The sequence below is a fragment of the Benincasa hispida genome, chromosome 4 (genome assembly GCF_009727055.1).
Source record: "Benincasa hispida cultivar B227 chromosome 4, ASM972705v1, whole genome shotgun sequence".
Classification (NCBI taxonomy): Eukaryota; Viridiplantae; Streptophyta; class Magnoliopsida; order Cucurbitales; family Cucurbitaceae; genus Benincasa; species Benincasa hispida.
The window spans coordinates 15,854,969-15,875,699 of NC_052352.1; the positions used below are offsets into that span (position 1 = coordinate 15,854,969).

General features: G+C 32.7%; 1 protein-coding gene across 1 annotated transcript; it reads left to right on the plus strand.

Moving 5' to 3' along the window:
* The first annotated feature begins 16,752 nt into the window (after positions 1-16,752).
* On the plus strand, positions 16,753-19,832 carry LOC120076806 (lipase-like). Its single transcript, XM_039030726.1, has 8 exons — positions 16,753-17,302; positions 17,375-17,469; positions 17,573-17,676; positions 17,749-17,849; positions 17,931-18,034; positions 18,552-18,989; positions 19,080-19,211; positions 19,308-19,832. Exons 1-8 carry the CDS (start codon positions 17,051-17,053, stop codon positions 19,465-19,467), a joined length of 1,386 nt encoding a protein of 461 aa, XP_038886654.1. The 5' UTR covers positions 16,753-17,050; the 3' UTR covers positions 19,468-19,832.
* Positions 19,833-20,731: the final 899 nt, after the last annotated feature.

The following is a 20,731-nucleotide window of genomic DNA, read 5'->3' on the forward strand; positions in this document are numbered from 1 at the left end:
AAAAATATCCAAATACAAAACTAAAATCTTTCTTTTTCTTTCTATTTTTGTTCTCCCTATTCTATGTTTCATGGAATTTTTCTTCCTCATGCTCTTGTCTTACTTATTATATGCTCCAACCATTTTCAATTTATTTTAAATTAGATTTATTTTTAATACAAATAAGGATATGAAGATTCGGAAGTTATTTATTTTTACGATAATAATAGAATTATAACTTAATAAACATGACCATTCTTTTTTAGAAAATTCACATATATTTAACATTTTTATGAAATTATCTTCTTATCTATATTTACTAATATTGCCAATGTACAATTTTATAATATATTTTTAATAGAGTCATCATTATTATTCACAAACCATTATTTTGTCTATCGATTAATAAGAACATTTGACAGCGCAATAGATCGTTTTTATATTATTATTGATATTTGGATATAGATAAATAAGCATAAATAGATATCGATAGATATAAAAATATCTTATTAAGCAAATTAAACAAACGTCTAACTATAATAGAAAGTAAAACCAAATTAATTGTGTATCATTTTATTCTAATGGTCCAGTTTACAAATGATAAATCAAATAGCAAAACTAATAGAATATAAGTACGGAACAATAGTCTAACAAAAAACAATAGCTAAATATCACGATTCTTAATTTTTCATATCTTTAATAATATATTGATATGATATATCAACGATACATTTAGTAATAAATAAGTAATAAAATTCTATTAATGATATGTATTATTCAAGGTTATAACAAAAATTAAATTACACTAAAATATGCAATTAGATGCATTATTTTTATTAAAATGTTTCGTTATTAATTGGACTTAATTTGTTATTCATACAAGAGTCCAAGAATATTTATAAACTTTTAAAATGTTTATCATGATAAAAAAAAACGTTATTTTTATATTAAAATGCTACTTTATGATTTCTTTACTTCATTTTTTATATATAAGTTAAATAATATCCATATTCTAAAACTAAAAGGGAACCATGCTAAATTTTAAATCTTTTGGAAATCTTAATAATAACAATAATATGACTTAAAAAAAAAGAATTGTTTTTAAGATGAGATAAATTTTAATATTTAACCACTAAATTAACCATTACATTTTTATTAAATGAAGTTTAAAATTTTAAAATTCGTAGCCAAAATAGTATATTTAAATAGTAGTTGTCATGCATCAATGAAATTCAAGTACATTATATAAAAATACTTATTCAAATACATCATATACTTAAATGCTCCCTACTATAATGATAATGTACATGCATTAAAAAAAATTATATTATATTAAAGTTGAAAATGATGAATGCTTGACATACAATCTGTTAGTTATCGATATCTTTGTCTCAAAGATAACATAATAGAGAAGTGCATGCCATGTATTATTCATGGAAGATATCAAAAGACACATCATAATTAGACTTCAAAGTTTTCATCCTGCTTCGAATCTTCTATCTTGGGGATTTTTATTTATCTTTTTTAAAAAAAAAAGTTAAAAAGAGAGAGAGAGAATTTAGAGTAAGAGGGAACGAGAAGAGTTTTTAAAGACATTAATTAACAACATAATGATGTGTAGTTAATGAATGTATGATCATAGGGAATAGGTTAGGAAAATTAATCAATTAAATTTAACATATATTATATTATATGGTCTTCAATCATTAATGCATGCATATATCAAAGATTAAAGAGAGAGAGGAAAAAAAGACTTCAAGAGAAAGATTACTTTGTTTGCAAGTGGGGTGCACTCTAGAGCTAAAAATAATTGGTTGGCTATTATACTTTTTCTTTTCTCATATTTCAATGAATTCTCGTTTTGATTATAGTGATTTTATTTTTGAACATGTGAAATTGTCATGATTCAACATATTTGATGCGTTTACGCATATTATATTTTAATTGATAGTAAATGATTTGTGCTTGGTTAAATATTATCTAAAGAACACATATATAAAAACATCATAAAAAAATTAATTACCTAAGCAACCTATATGAAGTTTAAATAAGGGGTAGTTGTAAATATAACAATCAAGCTCAAATTAGTTGTATATATAGCATAATGTAAAAGAATTTACACATATTACAAAATTTAGATTTTGTATCGAAGTCTATTAGTGATAGATCATATCGTTAGTAAGAATCTCTATATCAATGATAGACTATATTAATGATATGCATCTATCAACGATAGAATCTATCACTGATGGTAGGTTTTGTTATACTTACAATACTTTAAGAATATTGCTACACAATTAATAATTATCCTAAAAAGTGTTATCCAGTGTAATTATCTTTTAAATAATGGTATTGTCTTCTATTATGTGTTATAAGTTGTTATCTTATTATAAGTAATAACTACATCTAAGTTTCAATCAAATTTAAAGTTTATTCATTCCGTTAATTACATTATTTTTTTTGTTTTTGTTTTTATAATATGTAGGATGAGGAATCCCAACTTTTAATCTTGTACCTGATATTACATGTTCATGGTAATTGAATTAGTTCGTGTTTGTTAACTCATTATATTATCAATCATCTCAATTAATTGAAACTAATTTGAGCATAATCCAACAAGTGAATATATATGGTCTTGATAGGTTGGAAGCTATGAAGCACATATAATTCATGTGAAGTAAAGAATTCGTATCATATATGTTTTGAATATCGATACTCTCACATACTTCCTAGATATATATCTGACACGCAATTTAACATATCTGTTTTTATATCGACCTTTAAAAAAAACACTCATCTAATCCTCCCCAACCCAAAAGTAAGCAACATATTTAAAAAACTCACTACTCCAACCCAAAAATAAAAAGAAAAAAACGATAATAAAAGACCAAACCCTAGATACATCTAATCTTTATCTTCACATTTGAGTTCCCACAATGTCTCAAAAATATAACACACTTCAATATCTTCAACCATTCAACGAATAAGCTCTTTGTTTATCTTGATATTTTTCCTTCTAATCTTCTTCTTCTTTGTTCAATCTGACACCCTTTTCTATTGCATTTTTTTAAGAGAATATATTGTATACCATTGACTATTGTACTTCAATATCTTTAATATTACTTTTTGTCTTGTATTTCAATGTTTGCATTGTGTTTTGTACTATTGTCATTATCTTGACATTTTATGATTTTCTGGATTTAGTGGATTACATTTAGTATCTTTATGCTAAGTTTACCTATATCTTATATATATTTAAAAAAAGTATATATTCGATGTATCAGTATTTTAGTTTTTTAGAAATTGACGTATCACTATATTTTATCGTAATCATATCCTGTATCTATATCTATGTTGTGCTTCATAGATTGGAAGTCTCCCAAGTTTGCCCTTTTTATTATTATTATTGATCTATAACACATACCAAAATGACGTCATTTTTGTAGAATTAAACGTTATGGGCCAATAAAACCATTTGGACCGAACTATAGGCAACGTTGACAGCTGGGCCTTTTCTTAGACTACTAGCATACCAATATCGCTGCACTCATGGCTTAATTTTGACCCTTCCCTTTACTATATCTTATTCACAGGACCATATATAATTGAACGGACACTTGAAACCTTCAATAAATCAGGTGGCTATTAAATTAAATCACAGTAATATTTATTTATTTTTTTTTTAAAAAAAAAGTAAATCACAATAATAGAAAATAGAAATAACGAAAATAAAAATAGAGAATGAAATTTGAAAATGCAATCCCTATTTCCTTTTTTGGTGAACCAGATTTTTGTTGTCAAATATTGACCCTTGAAATAGTAGTTTATGCCTTATTTACCAACCCCAACAACCTTCCTCTCCAAAATTTACTACCACCATCAATGGGGTCTGATGAGAATGAAGATGAACTATGAAATTGGATGGATAGTTTTCACTTTCCATAAGGGACATTCAGGGTATCATCGTAATTTACTACAACTACCCAAACTTTCGGGGAGATCCAATTGGGGCCAGCTTTGCATTACCTAACTTCTTTTGATGCAGTCATTTTAGGTTTTTTTTTGTTGTAACCATTTCGTTTTTTAATTTTTATTTTTAAAAATTAAATCTATTTTCTCGTATTTATCTTTTTTTAGTATAAGAGTTAAAGTCATAGTCAAATTTCAAAAATAAATTTTTAGAAACTATTTTTTAGTTCAAAATTTGACTTCGTTTTTTAAAATTATTATAAAAAATAGATAACAAAAACATGAAATTTAGAAGTGGAAATTGTGTTTATGGGTGTAATTTCCAAACGTTAATAAATCAAAAATCAAATAGTTATCAATACTTTTTAATTGTTTAATTAAAAAAAACACTATCCTAATCAATGCAAACAACTTTTTAGTCTTAGTTTTAATACTTAGGATTCATTTGTAAAATAATAATAATAATAATACTAAATTTTGGCCAAAGGAAAATGTACCTAGCCTCAACGTGACAATAATGGTGAATGTGTAATTTAGGTAAGAGAGAACCTACAAAACAAAGGGAAAAAAAAGGTTCTTATGCCTAAGCCAATAAGAGAATGGAAGAATAGAGAAGAAGTCAAAAGTTTTTAGATCTAGATCTCATATCAAGTTTCATTTCCCTTATATGAAGTTATAATGATGTATTTACAGGAGAATGAAATAAAGTTTACTTTTTTCTCTTATAATACGGATGAGATGAATCTTTCATAATCCTAATAAATTAGGATTAATTATGATTAGATAAATTCACTTTATCTCGTATTTATCTTCCCTTATCTTTTCCTAATTTTTTGCCTCTCTTGTGAGGTCCAAATTCACCCACAATATTATCCCCCACTCTTAAGTTAGAATTCATGGTTTAGCTTTTTATTATTATATAATATAAGCTAAACACTTGGAGATCAACTTGGGAGTATTATTTTCTAAAATACACAATTTCATAAGGAAGGCAAAAGATTATAACAAAATAATTATGTTAGACATATTTAGTTATTAATGGATAATATGAGCTAAATTTAAACAAAGTTGCTATTAATTTTCAATGTAGCATTAGAAAATTTCGAATTTAAAATAAAACTTACCTGGAATTCCATAATTTAATAGAAATCTTCAAGTTAGAAAGGTGCTTTATTTTTGTTTCAACTTAAGTCCCCAGTATCTTTTTTTTTTTTTTTTTTAATCTTGTTTGTTCTAGTATCTAGGATTTAGTTTTTGACTATGGGTAGAAAATCTCCAATGTCTTTTACCATAAGAGACTTTTTCCATGTGGAGTTTGTCAATCTTTTCTTTGGTTTATAACTATATGGATGTGAAATTCCTAATGTCTTTTACTACCAAACTTTTTCCTTCGGCTAGATTGTAGACAAGTTTAACTAATCTTGATTTCTTTAATTTTGGAACAAAAACGTAGAGCACTCTCATCCCTATAGGCGACGCCAATTATTGATGTCAAATTTTAGATAGGGGAAAACATATTTGACCTTTACGTGATATCAACGGTAAATTTATTATTATGGAGAAGAAAGACGGCCTACAAAAAAAAAAAAAAAAAAAAAAAAAAAAAGTGGTGTTTGCCACAAAATCTCTAATGCTTAAGTCAGTATTTAGCAAAACAAGCTAGATATGGAGAAGAAGAACTTATCTTTTGTAGGGTTTCCATCTCTATTTATAATGGAGGTCAGGGATCTTCATGATCTCTTTAGGATCTGGAATTTACTTCCTTTTCCTATCTGGAAATCAGACACACAAGGCTGGATTTTGTTGGGTTTTATGTCCTAAAACTCGTGGTTTGTAAACAATAAACTTATCTGTTATTAAAAAATATGTTATTGAGGCTTATTTAATAAAGTTGTTATTGAATATATGAATTGTTCATTTCGTTTTGAGAAGAAACCTAAATCCAATAAACTAAGATCCATGGCTATTACATTAATACTTAGACTTTATGTAACGATATAAAAGTGGATCAAGTTCGAGTAGATAGCCAAAATGGTCTATAGCATATGGTTAAGGTTGGGTACCTTATCCTAGGGACACTATCGGTTGTGACCTACTTTGTATTTAAACGATGTGATCTTGAAACGTTCATGTGGAGACATGTGAGTTCGGGCGTCCTGTGCAAAGAGTTTGTATAAGAACTGACCGAGAAATAAGTTAATCTTACTTTATAACGTTGTTTATGTTTAAGACTGACTATTTCAAAGTGATGACCTAGGTAATTTGACCTGAATCCTAAACTAACTATGAACTCTTATTTATTCGAGATTATCTTTAGATTTGCATGGGTGAGGTTGGCTCAACAGCATCGGCTCAATAAGCCTCCCATTTCAAGGTAAGATCGGATAGATAGTTGGAGACATAAGGTGCAAAACAAAATTCACTCCTACCCGCTTTTGATCAAATTTTGCATTAAAAGTCAAAATTGAGATAAAAGCCAAAATGTTGACTTTTGACTTTGGAAGTCAAAAAGTCAAAATGTTGACTTTGCAACTTGAGAGTCAAACTTTGACATCTTGACAAAATTAATGGAAAGATCCAAGTTTTTTTTAGTGGAAAAATCCAACATCTGCAATGCTAGGTGTTGTTTCCACTTGAAGACACTAATCCCACTAATTCCCACTTTGAGTTAATGGCTTTTTTAGGGTCGAATTCTCATCAACTCAAAATTGCATGATTTGCATGTTTTTTCCCCTATAAATTGAAGTGTTTTATGTCGTTTAATCTTCTTACAAAGTGGATATTTATGATATTTTTTAGAAAAAATCTCAACCTATTCCTCTCTCAAACCCTTAACCATTTTCTCTCTAAATTGGTCACTCACCGGATCCCACCATCCTATTCTAAGGCTGGAGAATAGTCGAGAAGACTCTCGTGGTGGTCTACGAATTGTTCGTGAGGAGATTGGAGCAGATCGAGAGAAGAATTTAAGACTACGAAGATTGTAAACTCACTATCTCTTTGTTTTTAATTTAATTGCATGCTTATTCTTTTGAAATTTAATATAATTAGAATACTTTAGATCCTTTATTTCTTTCACTACGCATGTGTTTATTCCATCAATTGGTATCAGAACATGCTTAAAGTACTCAGTTATTGTTAATTTTAGTTTTGGTGGGTAATTTTTCGTGTGATGAATGATTATGTGCTAAAATGGATAATTACGGTTTTGGCATCAAAATTCTGTCTTGGGTTGTAATAATTATTGTAATTGCCCGATGTTTTATAGGCTTTAGTGTGTCGTGAAGGGTCTGTATTTTTCTTAGAGTTTATCTTAGGCTATAATTGTTTGGTTCCGTTAAAGAGGACAAGTTGGATTTTGAAGAAAAAAACTCCCAGACCTGGCTCCGCGTAGTTCTGACGCTTAGAGTTGTCCCAGACTCGGTCCAGACCCGAAGACCCGACCCGATCGACGACCCAAGCTCCACCCTACGTTTCGACCTGCATCTCCTACTCAAGGTGTGCTTGCGCTAGTGCCCGCGTGTAGCAGCTCCAGATCCGACCTGCCCCGCATCCGACCTGGCTCATGATGGAGTCCACCCGCGCGTGTCTGACCCATCTTCTGACCCGCGTGCACCTGGTTGGTGGTTCAGCTGGTCCAGATGGTCTGGATCAGTCCGGTTTGACCAGTTTTGACCGGTTTTTGGGCGGTTTTGTTAGTGTTACTGTTTTGAAGGTCGGTTCAAGTGTTTTTTAAGTGGTTTGAGTCGGTTCAAAGTGTTTGGAGGCGGTTCGAGGCTGTTTTCTATTTATTGTTGTAATATTTTTGTTGTTTGCTAGCTTAGGATGCCAAAACTGGTCCATTTTAGTGTGTATTGTGAATGTATGGATTAAATAATTTATCTACTGTGTGCACATTGTATGTCATGTAGATTTAAAATATCACCATAGGATAAGCATGTAGCGTGCATTGCAAGTATATTATAAGTGTGATAATGTATAGTATACATGTGTAAGATTCCATTGTTTTTTAAATAAATTGTTATATTAATGCATGGAATGAATGTTTATATAATTGTTATATAAAGCATGTTAGATGCATGTTATGTTGAGTTTTATGTCCTAAAACTCGTGGTTGTAAACAATAGAACTTATTCTGAAAATTCAATAAGTTGTTATTGAATATATTGTTTTTTAGAAATCCAATAAACCTAAGTCTCTTGACTATTATATGAGTACTTGAACTTTATGTGGAGACATACAAGTGGATCAGGTTCGAGTAAATAATCAAAATGATCTATAGTATATGAATAAGGTTTGGTGCCTTATTCTAGTAATACTATTGGATGTGACCTACTCTGTAGTTGTTACAAAGAGTTGTAAAGTGCTACATATGAAATGATCCTAATTCGTGCATGTTGTGACATGAGGAGTGGGGATGTCCTATGAAAATGAGTTTTATACAAGATCGGACCACGAACCCAGTCACTCTTACTTTATAACGTTAATTACTGTTTAAGACTGACTATTTCAAAGCGATGACCTAGATAACTTGACCTTAATCCTGAGTTAACTATGCTGTTTGTTCGGGATTATCCTTTAATCTGCAAACGGTGAGAGTAGACCGATGTCTATGCTCAATAAGCCCCTCATTTTAGGGATAAGACCGGATGAATAGTTAGGGACATTTGGTGAAAGACGGAATTCACTCCTACCCCATTAGGGTTAGTAGAGAGGTTGTTCCATTTAAATGTTGATTCTGGGTCTTGAACAAGAGGCCTACCTCTCATTGGCTCGAGAGGGATTCGATTTGTTGATTGGATCACAAATCAATTGTTCATTAGGGGATCAGTGGAACTTGAGAAATAAAAGGTAATTTCGAAGGTAAAACAGAGATTCGACCTAGCCGTTATTACAAACAACCTGTGAAGGGTTAACTTACTAATCATGGTTATATCGAATGGACATAATATATCTACAGTGAGGGGAGTTCAGCTATGGGCTTTAGTGGAATCACCCATTAGTTAACGAATGAGGGTTAGTTCGGTCTAATAAGTTTAGACGATTAATCTCAGATCGTTGGAGCCCATGATCTATAAGTCCGCGAGGTCCCCCTACTAGTTCGTAAATGGATTAGCTCTAGAGTAGCGTGATAAGTTAATTTAAAACATTCAAATTAGAATTAAATGAAATTGGAGAAATAATATTTAAATTTAAATATTTGAAGATGAAATTATGTAAAAATTAATTTAATATTTGATATTAAATTAATTAGAATTGTTTAAATTGTTTAAATAATTATTTATTAATTTTACTAAGAAAATTAATTTATGAAATTAATTTTGTAAAATTAATAATATTTTCAATTTTATTAAAAGAATTTATTTATGAAATCAATATTTGAAAAATTGAAAAAGAAGGAAAAATCACAAAAATGGAAAATTAGCATTTTCCATTACTTCTTCAAGTAGCTCACTAACAACCCACCATTTTCAAGCTTCATTAACTCCAAGCATGAGCTGCATATCATGCAGTTAATCTCTTTGCATGAGTGTCTGCAATATATTGAAGCGATTTTGAAGTAGTGCAATCGATCAAATTTTTTTGAAAAATTCGTGAGAAGAAAAGAGTTCTTTTATTGGGTTGTTGTAGTGAGTTTATCTCCAAATTTCCTTAATTCAGGCTTATTTTGAGTCTCACTACTCAATCTAGAGTACCAAAAGTATAGTAAGGAAGATCTTGGGGTGGTCTACAACAAGATTCAGAGGAGATTTGTAGCTGGAATTTAAGCTTGAGGAAGTTCTACAAAGGTATGTCACGAAACCCACTTATTTCAACTGAAGCATGCTTTCGTTTTTGCCAAAATTTATGAATTAGAATGCTTATGGATCCTTGTCACTTCTGTTGCACGATGGTTCCAACATGTTATAGGTTTATTGTCTATGTTATAAGTGTTATAAAAGGAGGTAGACTTTAAAATCTGTAACAAGGATAAAGGCATGCTCACTTACGGTTGATGGAATCTAATCAATCCTGCTTTAATAGTTAAAATAGGTTGATATCTTGTAAAACTAGTGGTTACAAGAATAACTTACTCAGTGAGATCCTGTCTAAGGTTGGAGATATTTTTTAAGTTGACGGTTTACAGAACATTTGCTACTTGAGGATCGAGTCGGTGTATGAGTTAGGTTAACCCAGTTTTATGAGCATACGTAAGCGATGTGAGGTTTTAAAATTGGTTTTTCACCTAGACATTGTAGGTTAAATCTAGTATAAATGTTATACTCGAGAATATCACCTAGACTTAGGATATGTCTTATTATCTGAGATATACCTAAGTAAATATTTATCCAAAACAAATAGAACACTTCAGTGGGAGATAAATAATATATAAGATATATTGTTTCTAACTCTCATGTCTTTAAGAGTTCATACCGTGAGACTCATGCTCGGATTCGAGTCACCTTGGGAGTGACCTCCATTTGGAAAGTGTTTGTATGGGTCAATATCAAGATGAATAGGGGAAGTAGTTCGTAGAAGTGGGTGAAGAAAATGTGTCAACATATCCTACAGTCTCCTTCATTAGGTTGGACCGTGAGATTTCTATGTTGCGCCTGCTCGTCTTTTTTAAACGACGTTAGCTAGTTGTCTTTTCAGTGACTATCCCTTCGAAGAGTTGTAACATGGGATTCAAAACAACTCAGACTCCAGAAAGGGATAGGATCTCTTAGGTCAATTCCCAACTTTGACTCTCCAATACAGTAGCATTATTGGTACCGATCTTAGGGTCTGAAAATGGCGAGTCACACTTACGAGAATTACTAAGAGTTAGTATTTTCTAGACCAAACAAACAATAGCTAAAAGATCTATTGGAGTATGAATTACTCTGGTAAAAGGTTTATAGTAATTCACTAATAGAATTTGTTTATATTTTCATCATGACTAGCTCTTTAGTAAAATTACTTGTTTTTGAGAAACTAAGTGAGGACAATTATGCTACATAGAAATCAAATTTGAATATAATACTGGTAATCAATGATCTTAAGTTAAAAAATAAGGAGTGTCCTCAAACCTCAGCTCAAATGCAAACTGAACTGTTCGGGATGCATATGAAAAAAGTCAAAGTCTACATTCTCGCTAACATATCTGATGTTTTGGTTAAGAAACACGACGGTTTGCATACTGCTAAAGAGACTATGGAATCTCTATGGGGGATGTTTGAACAGTCGTCCTTCTCTCTTAGACATGATGCTATCAAGTATGTTTATAAGTGTCGTATGAAAGAAGGGACCTCTGTTAGAGAACATGTCCTGGACATGATGTTTCATTTCAACGTGGCAGAAGTAAATGAAGCTGTCATGAATGAGAAAAATCAAGTTAGTTTTATTCTAGAGTCTCTTTCGAAGAGCTTCTTACAGTTTCGCACAAATGCTATGGTGAACGAGATAGGATATAACTTAACTACTTTTCAATGAGTGTCAGACTTATCAGTCCCTCTTAAAATATAAGGAACAGAAAGCAAAGGTAAATTTTGCCACCATGAATAAGGTCAACAAAGGATTGTCCTCTAGGACAAAGTCTGGCCTTTTTTCTTCTAAGAACAATAGTGTTCCTATAAAAAAGGGTAAAAGGGGAGGGAAGACTTCTACTTACCGCAAAGGCATGGCTAAAGTTGCAGACAACGAAAAATGTTTCTATTACAACGAGGACGGACACTAGAAAAGAAACTGTCCAAAGTACCTTGTGGAGAAGAAAGCCGAAAAAACAAAACAAGGAAACTAGTTTCTAAAGAATGCTTACGGAAGGTGAGATAACTCTCACAGTTTTGAACGGGAGAGGTTATCTCAGCAAAATCAATTGAAGTTTCTAAAATTGATATCTGGAGAATTCATTATATTAGATAATGTACTTTTTGTTTATGAAATGTAAAGAAATCTATCTTTTGTTAGAACAATTGTACAAAGTAAATTTTGACATAAGTGAAGTGTTCATTAGCAAAAGATGTATTTTTATTTGTTCTACTAGAAAACAACTTATATGTTAAAACCAACCAAAGTGAAGGCTATTTTAAAATATCAAGATATTTAAAAATGGTTGAAACGAAAAACAAAAGGCAAAAATATTTCTTCGAGTACATTTCTTTGGCACTTAAGATAGGATTGAAAGATTGGTTAAAAGTGTCATCTAAACCAGTTAGAAGATAACTCTTTACCTCCATGTGAGTCTTGTCTTAAGGATAAAATAACTAAAATATCTTTTTCTGGAAAAGTGTCTTAGAACCAAAGAACCCATAAAACTTGTGCATTCAAATCTTAGTGGACCGAGGAATGTTAAAGCACGAAGAGGGTATGAATATCTCATCAGATAATTATTCAAAGTACGGTCATGTTTACCTAATTCATCTGAAGCACTTGAAAAGTTCAAGATATATAAGGCTGAAGTTGAGAACTTGTTAGGTAAAACATTTAAGTCACTTCGATCAGATTGAGGTGGAGAGTATATAGGCCTGAGATTTCAAGACTATTTGATAGAACAAGGAATCTAGTCACAACTCTCTACACCTGGCACCTCAGCAGAATAGTGTATCGGGAAGAGAAACAGAACCATGTTAGACATGGTTTTGTTGATAAGTGAGCTATGCTCAATTGCCTAATTAGATTTGGGGATATGCAGTAGAGACTTATATATACTTTTGAACATAGGTTCCATTAAGAAGATTTATGAAACTCCATATGAGTTATGGAAAGGTCGTAAAAGTTGTTTACGACACGTAAATGTTGTTTACATTATTTCAGAATTTAGAAACGACTGGCATATGCGTTGGTGCAAAACCCTATGGGATCGGAACGCCATTCAAAAGTAGTCCTATCCATAGGCTACCCAAAAGCTAAATACTTCTTCAACCCAAAAGAAAATAAAATATTTGTATCAACAAATGATACTTTTCTTGAAGAAGACCACGTGAGAGATCATCAGTCTTGTAATAAGCTAGTATTACGTAAAAATTTCCATAGATGTTACATAAAATCAACAAGCGTTGTTGATTAAGTTAGTCCTACAACAAGAGTTATTAGAACTAGTCAGATGCATCTTTCTCAAGAGTTGAGAATGCCCCAACGTAGTGGGAGAGTTGTGTGACAGCCTAATCGTAACATGGGGTTAGAAGAAACTCGTGTCATTAATACTTGATGATGGCATCAAGAATCACCTTAAGAAGTTAAGGACATAAGATGCATTCCCTATATGTTGAAAGTTAGAAGTCTACTATATGTTGATCAATTTACAAAGGTGCTCACGGCTAAAGTATTTGAGGGTCATCTAGTGAGTCTAGGTCTACGGGTTGTATAATTTAAGGCAAGTGAGAGCAAAACCCTTAGGTATATGATGCCCTAGTTTATTGTATATCTCTCTAAAACTCAACAATTCAACATTATGTGTATATATCTGTTACCACTAGAGTTTTAGTCCAAGTGAGAGTTTGTTGGGTTTTATGTCCTAAAACTCATGATTTATAAACAATAAACTTATTATGTTATCAATAAAGATTTTATTGAGGTTTATTCAATAAAGTTGTTATTGAATATATGAATTATTCATTTCATTTTTAGAAAGAACCTAAATCCAATAAACTAAGATCCATGGCTATTACATGAATACTTGGACTTTATGTAGCAAAATAAAAGTGGATCAAGTTCAAGTAGATAGCCAAAATGGTATATAGTATACAGATAAGGCTAGGTATCTTATCTTAGGGATACTATCGGATGCGACCCACTTTGTATTTAGTACAAATGATGTGATCCTCAAATGTTCATATGGAGACTTGTGAGTGGAGGCATTCTGTGCAAAGAGTTTGTATAAGACCGGACTAAGAAATAAGTCACTCTTACTTTATGACGTTGTTTACTGTTTAAGACTAACTATTTCAAAGCGATGACCTAGGTAACTTGACTTGAATCCTGAGTTAACTATGAATTCCTGTTTATTCGAGATTATCCTTAGATTTGCATGGGTGAGGGTTGGCTCAACAGTGCTGGCTCACTCCCATTTCCAGGTAAGACCGAGTAGATAGCTGAGGACATAGAGTGCAAGACGGAATTCACTCCTACTCGCTTTTAGGGATAGTAGAGAGGTTGTTCCCTTAAATGCTGACTCCGAGTCTTTAACAAGGGGCCTACCCTCTCATTGACCCGAGAGGGAATTAGTTTGGCGATTGGATCACAAACCAATTGTTTATTAGAGAATCAGTGGGACTTACGGAGCAAGATGTAATCTTGGGGGTAAAATAGCTTTTGACCCAGTCGTTATTATGAACAACTTATGAATGGTTGACTTACTGATTATGTTTATATCGAGCGAAAAGAAATATATCTACAGTGAGGGGAATGCAACCCCTGGAATTTAGTGGAGTGACCCGATAGTTAACGAATGTCGGTTAATTGGGTTAAAGAGTTTAGCCAGTTAATCTCGAATCATTGGAGCCCATGATCTGTAGGTCCATGAGGTCCCTCTACTAGCTCATATCGGACTAAACCTTAAACAGTGTGACAAATGAATTTAAAGTGTTCAAATTTGATTTTTGGATTAAAGTGTTAAATATATCCGATAGATTTAAACCTAATGTTTAATTGTGAATAGAACATAAAGAGAGAGAGAAAGTATTTAAATAAAATTTTAATATCAAGACTATGAATAGGGATTCATATTGATTGGGATTAGCGTTGGATTTAATATTAAATTAAATTAATTATTTAATACTATTTTAATTATTGAAATTAATTTTGAAATTAAATGAAATTGGTAAAAATTGCATCAAAAGTCAAAATATTAACATTTGACTTTGGAAGTTAAAAAATCAAAATATTGACTTTGCACTTTGAGAGTCAAACTTTGACCTCTTGACCAAATTAGTGGAAAGATCCAAGTTTTTATTTAGTAGAAAATCCAACATTTGCAATGCTAGGTGTTATTTCCACTTGAAAATACTAATCCCAGGGATTTTTTTAACAAAGTTCAAAGTGAAGGTTGAGCATGGTGCGTGCATGGGGAATCCCATACATTGTTCATGTCAAATTCCCATCAACTCAAAATTGCACTCGTGTGAGATTTACTGGGCTTGGCCTCTACTTGGCCTCGACATTGACCTATGAGGCTGAGGCAAGCCTTTTGACCTACTGAGGCCCAATTGGCCTTGGCCTCGACCTTAAAGGCCAAGGTAGGCCCATTGAGTCCTAGTCCAATAGCCTTTTTTTTTTCCTATTTATTAGGAACTCTATCGACCACGCTTCTTACCGCTCTTAGATATGTTTTTTTTTTTGGAATTAGGCAACGCTCTTTGTTTTACTTACCTTCATTTTTTGTTGGTCCAAAAGTGCTCATAATACTTTAGATTCATTTTATTTTAATTTTATTTTAATTCGTTAAAGGTTTAATTTTTAATTTTTATAATTCCGATAAATGGTTTGTGTTTAGTTGTTTGTTAATTTTTTTTTTAAGAAAACTAATCTCTATTAACATTCTTTTCATAAATTTTTAAAAATATACTCTTTTTCTTGCTTGAAAAATTATTGTTGGACTAAAATTTAAAATTTACAATACATATATATGGTGACTAAAGTTATTTTATTTATTTTTTTAATTTAAGGATTAAATTTAGACCACTAAAAATATAAAAAAATAAGAATAAAAATATAATGAGTAAAATAATAATATGGGTAGTAGAGTGCGGCGTAACGATGTAAACAGATTAGAGCTGAAAATAATTATGGTGAAGAATTCTAGAAGTTTCATGTGTGGTTTGCTGTGATGCAAAAATTTCTTGGCATCTAATTTTTGGCCACCCAATGCCCACGTGGCTTCTGAACTACACATTTCCCAATCTCAATCTCAATTTATTTACATTATCAACTTCATTGTCCTTCTCACTGCTGCATTATTCCAAAATCAAATCCGGGACACATATATTGCATTTTCAATTCTGAAGCCAATAATATACATTTCTTTAACAAAATTCAATAATTATAAAATATAATAGCTATATTCTTTACTTATTCAACCAACGTTACTAGTTACTATTATCATTTCTTTTTTTTTAGAGAAAACTTAGGTTAATTTGTATCAAAATTTTCTATTTTCTCCATAATTAATAAAAATTTAGTATGATGATTTCTTATTAAATATTTTAATTCTATTATGACAAATGATAAATGAGATAATAGCATCATAAATTTTGTCATTAGCAAGTCATGTTCTAACATAGCTATAGTAGCAACTATAGTAAACCACTATAGTGTTACCTAAAAGTCATGAAGGTAGGTTGATATCTTAATAAGTTGGCCTATAAATTATTTGTGGCTGGCTAGCTAGCAATAATTATTTGGTGTCCTATTCTATAATGTACAGTGAAGGAAGTAGATGAATTGGAACAGAAAAAAGAAAAAAGAAAAAAGAAAAAATGGTAAAACCGTGGGGTTAGTGGATAAGGGGGGAGGGTGGGGAAGAGAGTAGAGTTTGGGGAGGTTGGTGGGATGAGGAAGGTTCCAGTTAGGATACAGCGCGGCACATTATTTATTGCAACCCTCCGCAGCCGCAGGCCATAAACGTGATCCAATAATTTTATCTATCTTCTTCACCGTCCACTTCCACCTACTTTCTTTTCTTTCTTTTGGTAATCTCATTGGTAATTACTATGAGGACGGGGCCTGTTTGCCTATTTCCGTCTATTTTCAATTTCTTTTTTCCTTTTATTTGGACGGAACACAACTCACTGCCGATTGGTTAATAAATAATAATATACATTGTCTTCTGAGAAGGCTGGGATAAAAAGAAAAGTCAGAAATTTCAAATATTCATTTACTTTAGAGCAAAAAGAAAAAGAAAAAGAAAAATGAAAATGGTTGCTTTAAGCTTTTGTAGTAGTAGATTATAAGAGGGTCCCGTGACCCGTCCCACCCCCGATTCCCCTCTTCCATATTTGCGTTGGTTGTATAGGAATAGGACCCAAAGAGAAGCGTTTCGAAGCCTCCCATTTTGTAGAAGAAGAGCCTTCTTTCTGAACCCTCTTGTTTTTTGTTTGTTGGGTTGAAGAAGAAGGCTCTCCTGTTTTCGGCGAATTCGCCCAATATGATTAGACTCTGGATTGATGCCTTGCAATTGACGGAATTATTTCTCAGCTCTTTGGTTCATTTGGTGTATGCGTTTTACATTTTTAGCTCAGCCCTCGCAGGGGATCTCTCTCAAGCCATAAACCAATGGCTTTTCTCCCCTTCCGCTAAACTTCAGGTCCATCGGGATTCTTCCGCACCAACAACACCCGATGTCCACACTCTCCCTCCAATTGTATTGGTCCATGGAATTTTTGGTTTTGGCCAAGGAGTAAGCCTTCTTTCATTTCGTTTCTGCAATTCATTTCCTTTTCTTCTGCCCATCATTTTTCCATTTCCGCAGAGATTGGGAGGTTTGTCTTACTTTGCGGGTGCGGAGAAGAAAGACGATAGGGTGCTTGTGCCTGATCTAGGATCCTTAACCAGCATTTATGACAGGTAACAATTCTTCAAAATCAACTGAATCTTTCTATGCTTCAGTTAATGCCTCCTATCCCTTCTCGCTTCTGGGTTCTCATTTTCAAGGGTTTTCGTTTGTCAGGGCTCGCGAATTGTTCTATTATCTGAAAGGCGGACGAGTTGATTATGGGGAAGAACACAGCAAGACCTATGGCCACTCCCAATTTGGGCGAGTTTATGAACGAGGTTTGCAAATAACTACTTATGCAGCAGCCCGCTTCTTACAACCTATCTTCTTATTGGGATTGCTATTTGCAGGACATTATCCTCAATGGGATGAAGATCATCCTATTCACTTTGTGGGGCATTCTGCCGGAGCTCAGGTCGTTCGGGTACTCCAACAAATGCTCGCTGATAAGGTTAGGAAAATATAGAGTTTAATCTTCGTAGATAAGACATGTCTGAAAGGTTGTGATGCTCAGATATTCTTATTGGTTCAGGCATTCAAGGGGTATGAGAATACCACGGACAATTGGATAATAAGCATCACGTCCTTATCAGGAGTATTCAATGGGACTACTAGGGCCTACTTGGATGGGATGCAGTAAGTTTCTTTATTGGTTAATCTTCTGCAGGAACATATCTTCTAGTTGATTTTATTATGTCACATCTTAGAAGCTTGTGAGCCAAATATTTCAATATGCTTATAGTTGAGTCTAACCAATTACACGCTTTAAATTGAATGATAATAGGTTTTATGTTTTTCTAGATTTTGAATATCACACATTACCTTCTCAATATATTTGAGTTCAGGGAGAATTTCTTACGAGTGTTCTTTGCATTTTGGGATCACGTACTGAATAGGGGATAGTCGCAACTTTTTTATAACATAAATCGGGTCTGTGAGTTGTGTAGTGACTATCCCATGGTAGCCTGCTATTATGTCATTATTCTTTTGCATAGAGTTTCTAATTGTTATGACTGATCAAATCAGTTGCAAATAAGCAATCTGACCTGATATTTTGATTTGTGTTAACAACCAATATGATCAAATCATTTAACTTCAATGAGTTCCAATTGGTTTGATGAAGCAACTGATTTTTGTTCTCAACTTGTTCCAGGCCAGAAGATGGGAGATCAATGAAGACTATATCCCTGCTACAGTTGTGCCGCCTGGGTGTTATAGTATATGATTGGATTAACATTCCCTGGTTGAAAGAATATTATAGCTTTGGGTTTGATCACTTCAACATGTCGTGGAAGAAAATGGGTATTTGGGGTCTTCTTGATTCTCTCATGGGAAATTCGGGTCCATTTGCCACTGGAGATTGGATCCTTCCTGATCTTACCATACAGGGCTCCATCCGTCTAAACAGCCACTTACAGACCTTTCCTAATACCTACTATTTTAACTATGTAACCAAGTGTACTAGGAAGATTTTGGGGGTCACTGTTCCATCAAGCATATTTAGAATCCATCCCTTGTTTTTTATTAGAGTTCTGCAGATGAGTCAATGGCGCCATCCTTCAGATGTCATTCCACCTTACAAAGGCTACAGGTGGGTGAAGATATAGCTAGCAAGAAATTCCTTCAACTTTGGTTTTGATTTATGAAAGAAAAAAAATGCATGATGATTATGCTTGTGCAGAGATGAAGATTGGCAGGACAATGATGGTGCACTCAACACCATATCCATGACTCACCCACGTTTTCCAGTTGAGCATCCAAATCGTCATGTAGTAAATGATTCAGATTGCAAACCCCTAGAACCTGGTATCTGGTTAGTAGAAACATCCCAAATTTCAAGTTTTCTATTGTTTGTTTTTATATTCTCGTTTAGGTGCAATCTTAATGCGGATTTGGATTAAAATTGCAGGTATTACAAGGTAATCGAAGGTGATCACATACTGTTCATAGTGAATCGGGAGAGAGCAGGAGTTCAATTTGATCTCATATATGATGGCATTTTCGAACGTTGTAGAAAACATGTGTTTAGGAAGAACCCCCCAACCTTGCCAAACCAACCTCACCCATAGGCGCTGTTATTGTTCCTCACAATAGCACTCTACAACTAGGGAATTGAAACAAAAGTAATTGCCACTGCTATGGCATACAACCTTTAGTTACCCCATTCTTTCCCCCCCTTTCATGTAAATAAAAAGACAAATTCTCTTTGTTTTCTGGATTCTCTTCCCTGTTCATCAAATTGTAGTACCAACCGGCGTATCTTAAGAGGGTAGACCGCTCAAAAGACTATTCAAAGAAAAATTTGCTTTCCCGCTGCAATGTACTGAAAGCAGCGAATGAACAAAACGAACTAACAGAGAATGATAAATTAAATCAGAGTGTATATTTATAAGGCGAATGGTATATGAAAAGGGGGTGGACCTTAATGAGTAAACTCATGAAATCACACCATTTGGACAATATTCTGTCTATAAAGACTTGATACTTAAAAACATCATTTCAAAAAGACTTGACAGTCGAAGAGAGTTTATTTTGGTTTGTGTTGGGGTTGAAATGGAAACATTTGTTGGGTGACATCGGATCGGTGTCGTTAATATTATGCATCTCTTAGGCAGATTAGAAGAAGTCTGTTCTGACTTTACAGGAAAGGGAAGAGATTAAGAGGGCACGTGGTATTGTTGAACGGTTGGTTCATTGATTGGATTGGTACATGGCATCTCATATCGCCACTTGCTCGATCAAACTCTTTGTTGTCGCCTTTCTTCTTCCATACCCATTTTGCTTCGGTACCACAGAACATATATTGTTCTGTAGATTATTTCAAACACTCAAATGGGGTTTGTTTTAGAATACTAAGCAATTAAAAAAGAAAAGCATTCTACAAAATCACTGCAAAATTCTTATACCAATAAAAAACTCCCGAGTTTAACGAAAAGGCTCAGAAAGTTTGGCGATTTAATTTGCGTATTTTGTGGAACAATTGGGACAGTCAAATCGAGAGTAAAGCGGAAGAACACCACCGATCCGATTCTGCATCAATTTCAATTCAAACTATATATTTTAATATATAAGAGCTAAATTAAGAGAATGTTGGATTTTAAAAGCTAAATTAAGAGAATATTGGATTTTATGTTGTAAATAATTAAACTTATTAAAGTTGTATGAATTGCTCATTTCATTTTAGAAAGAACCTAAATACTATTAACTAAGATCCATGACTCTTACATGAGTACTTGGACTTTTTGGACTTTATGTAAAGACATAAGAGTGGATCAAGTTCGAGTAGATAGCCAAAATAGTTTATAGTATACGGAGGCGTCCAATATTGTTTAC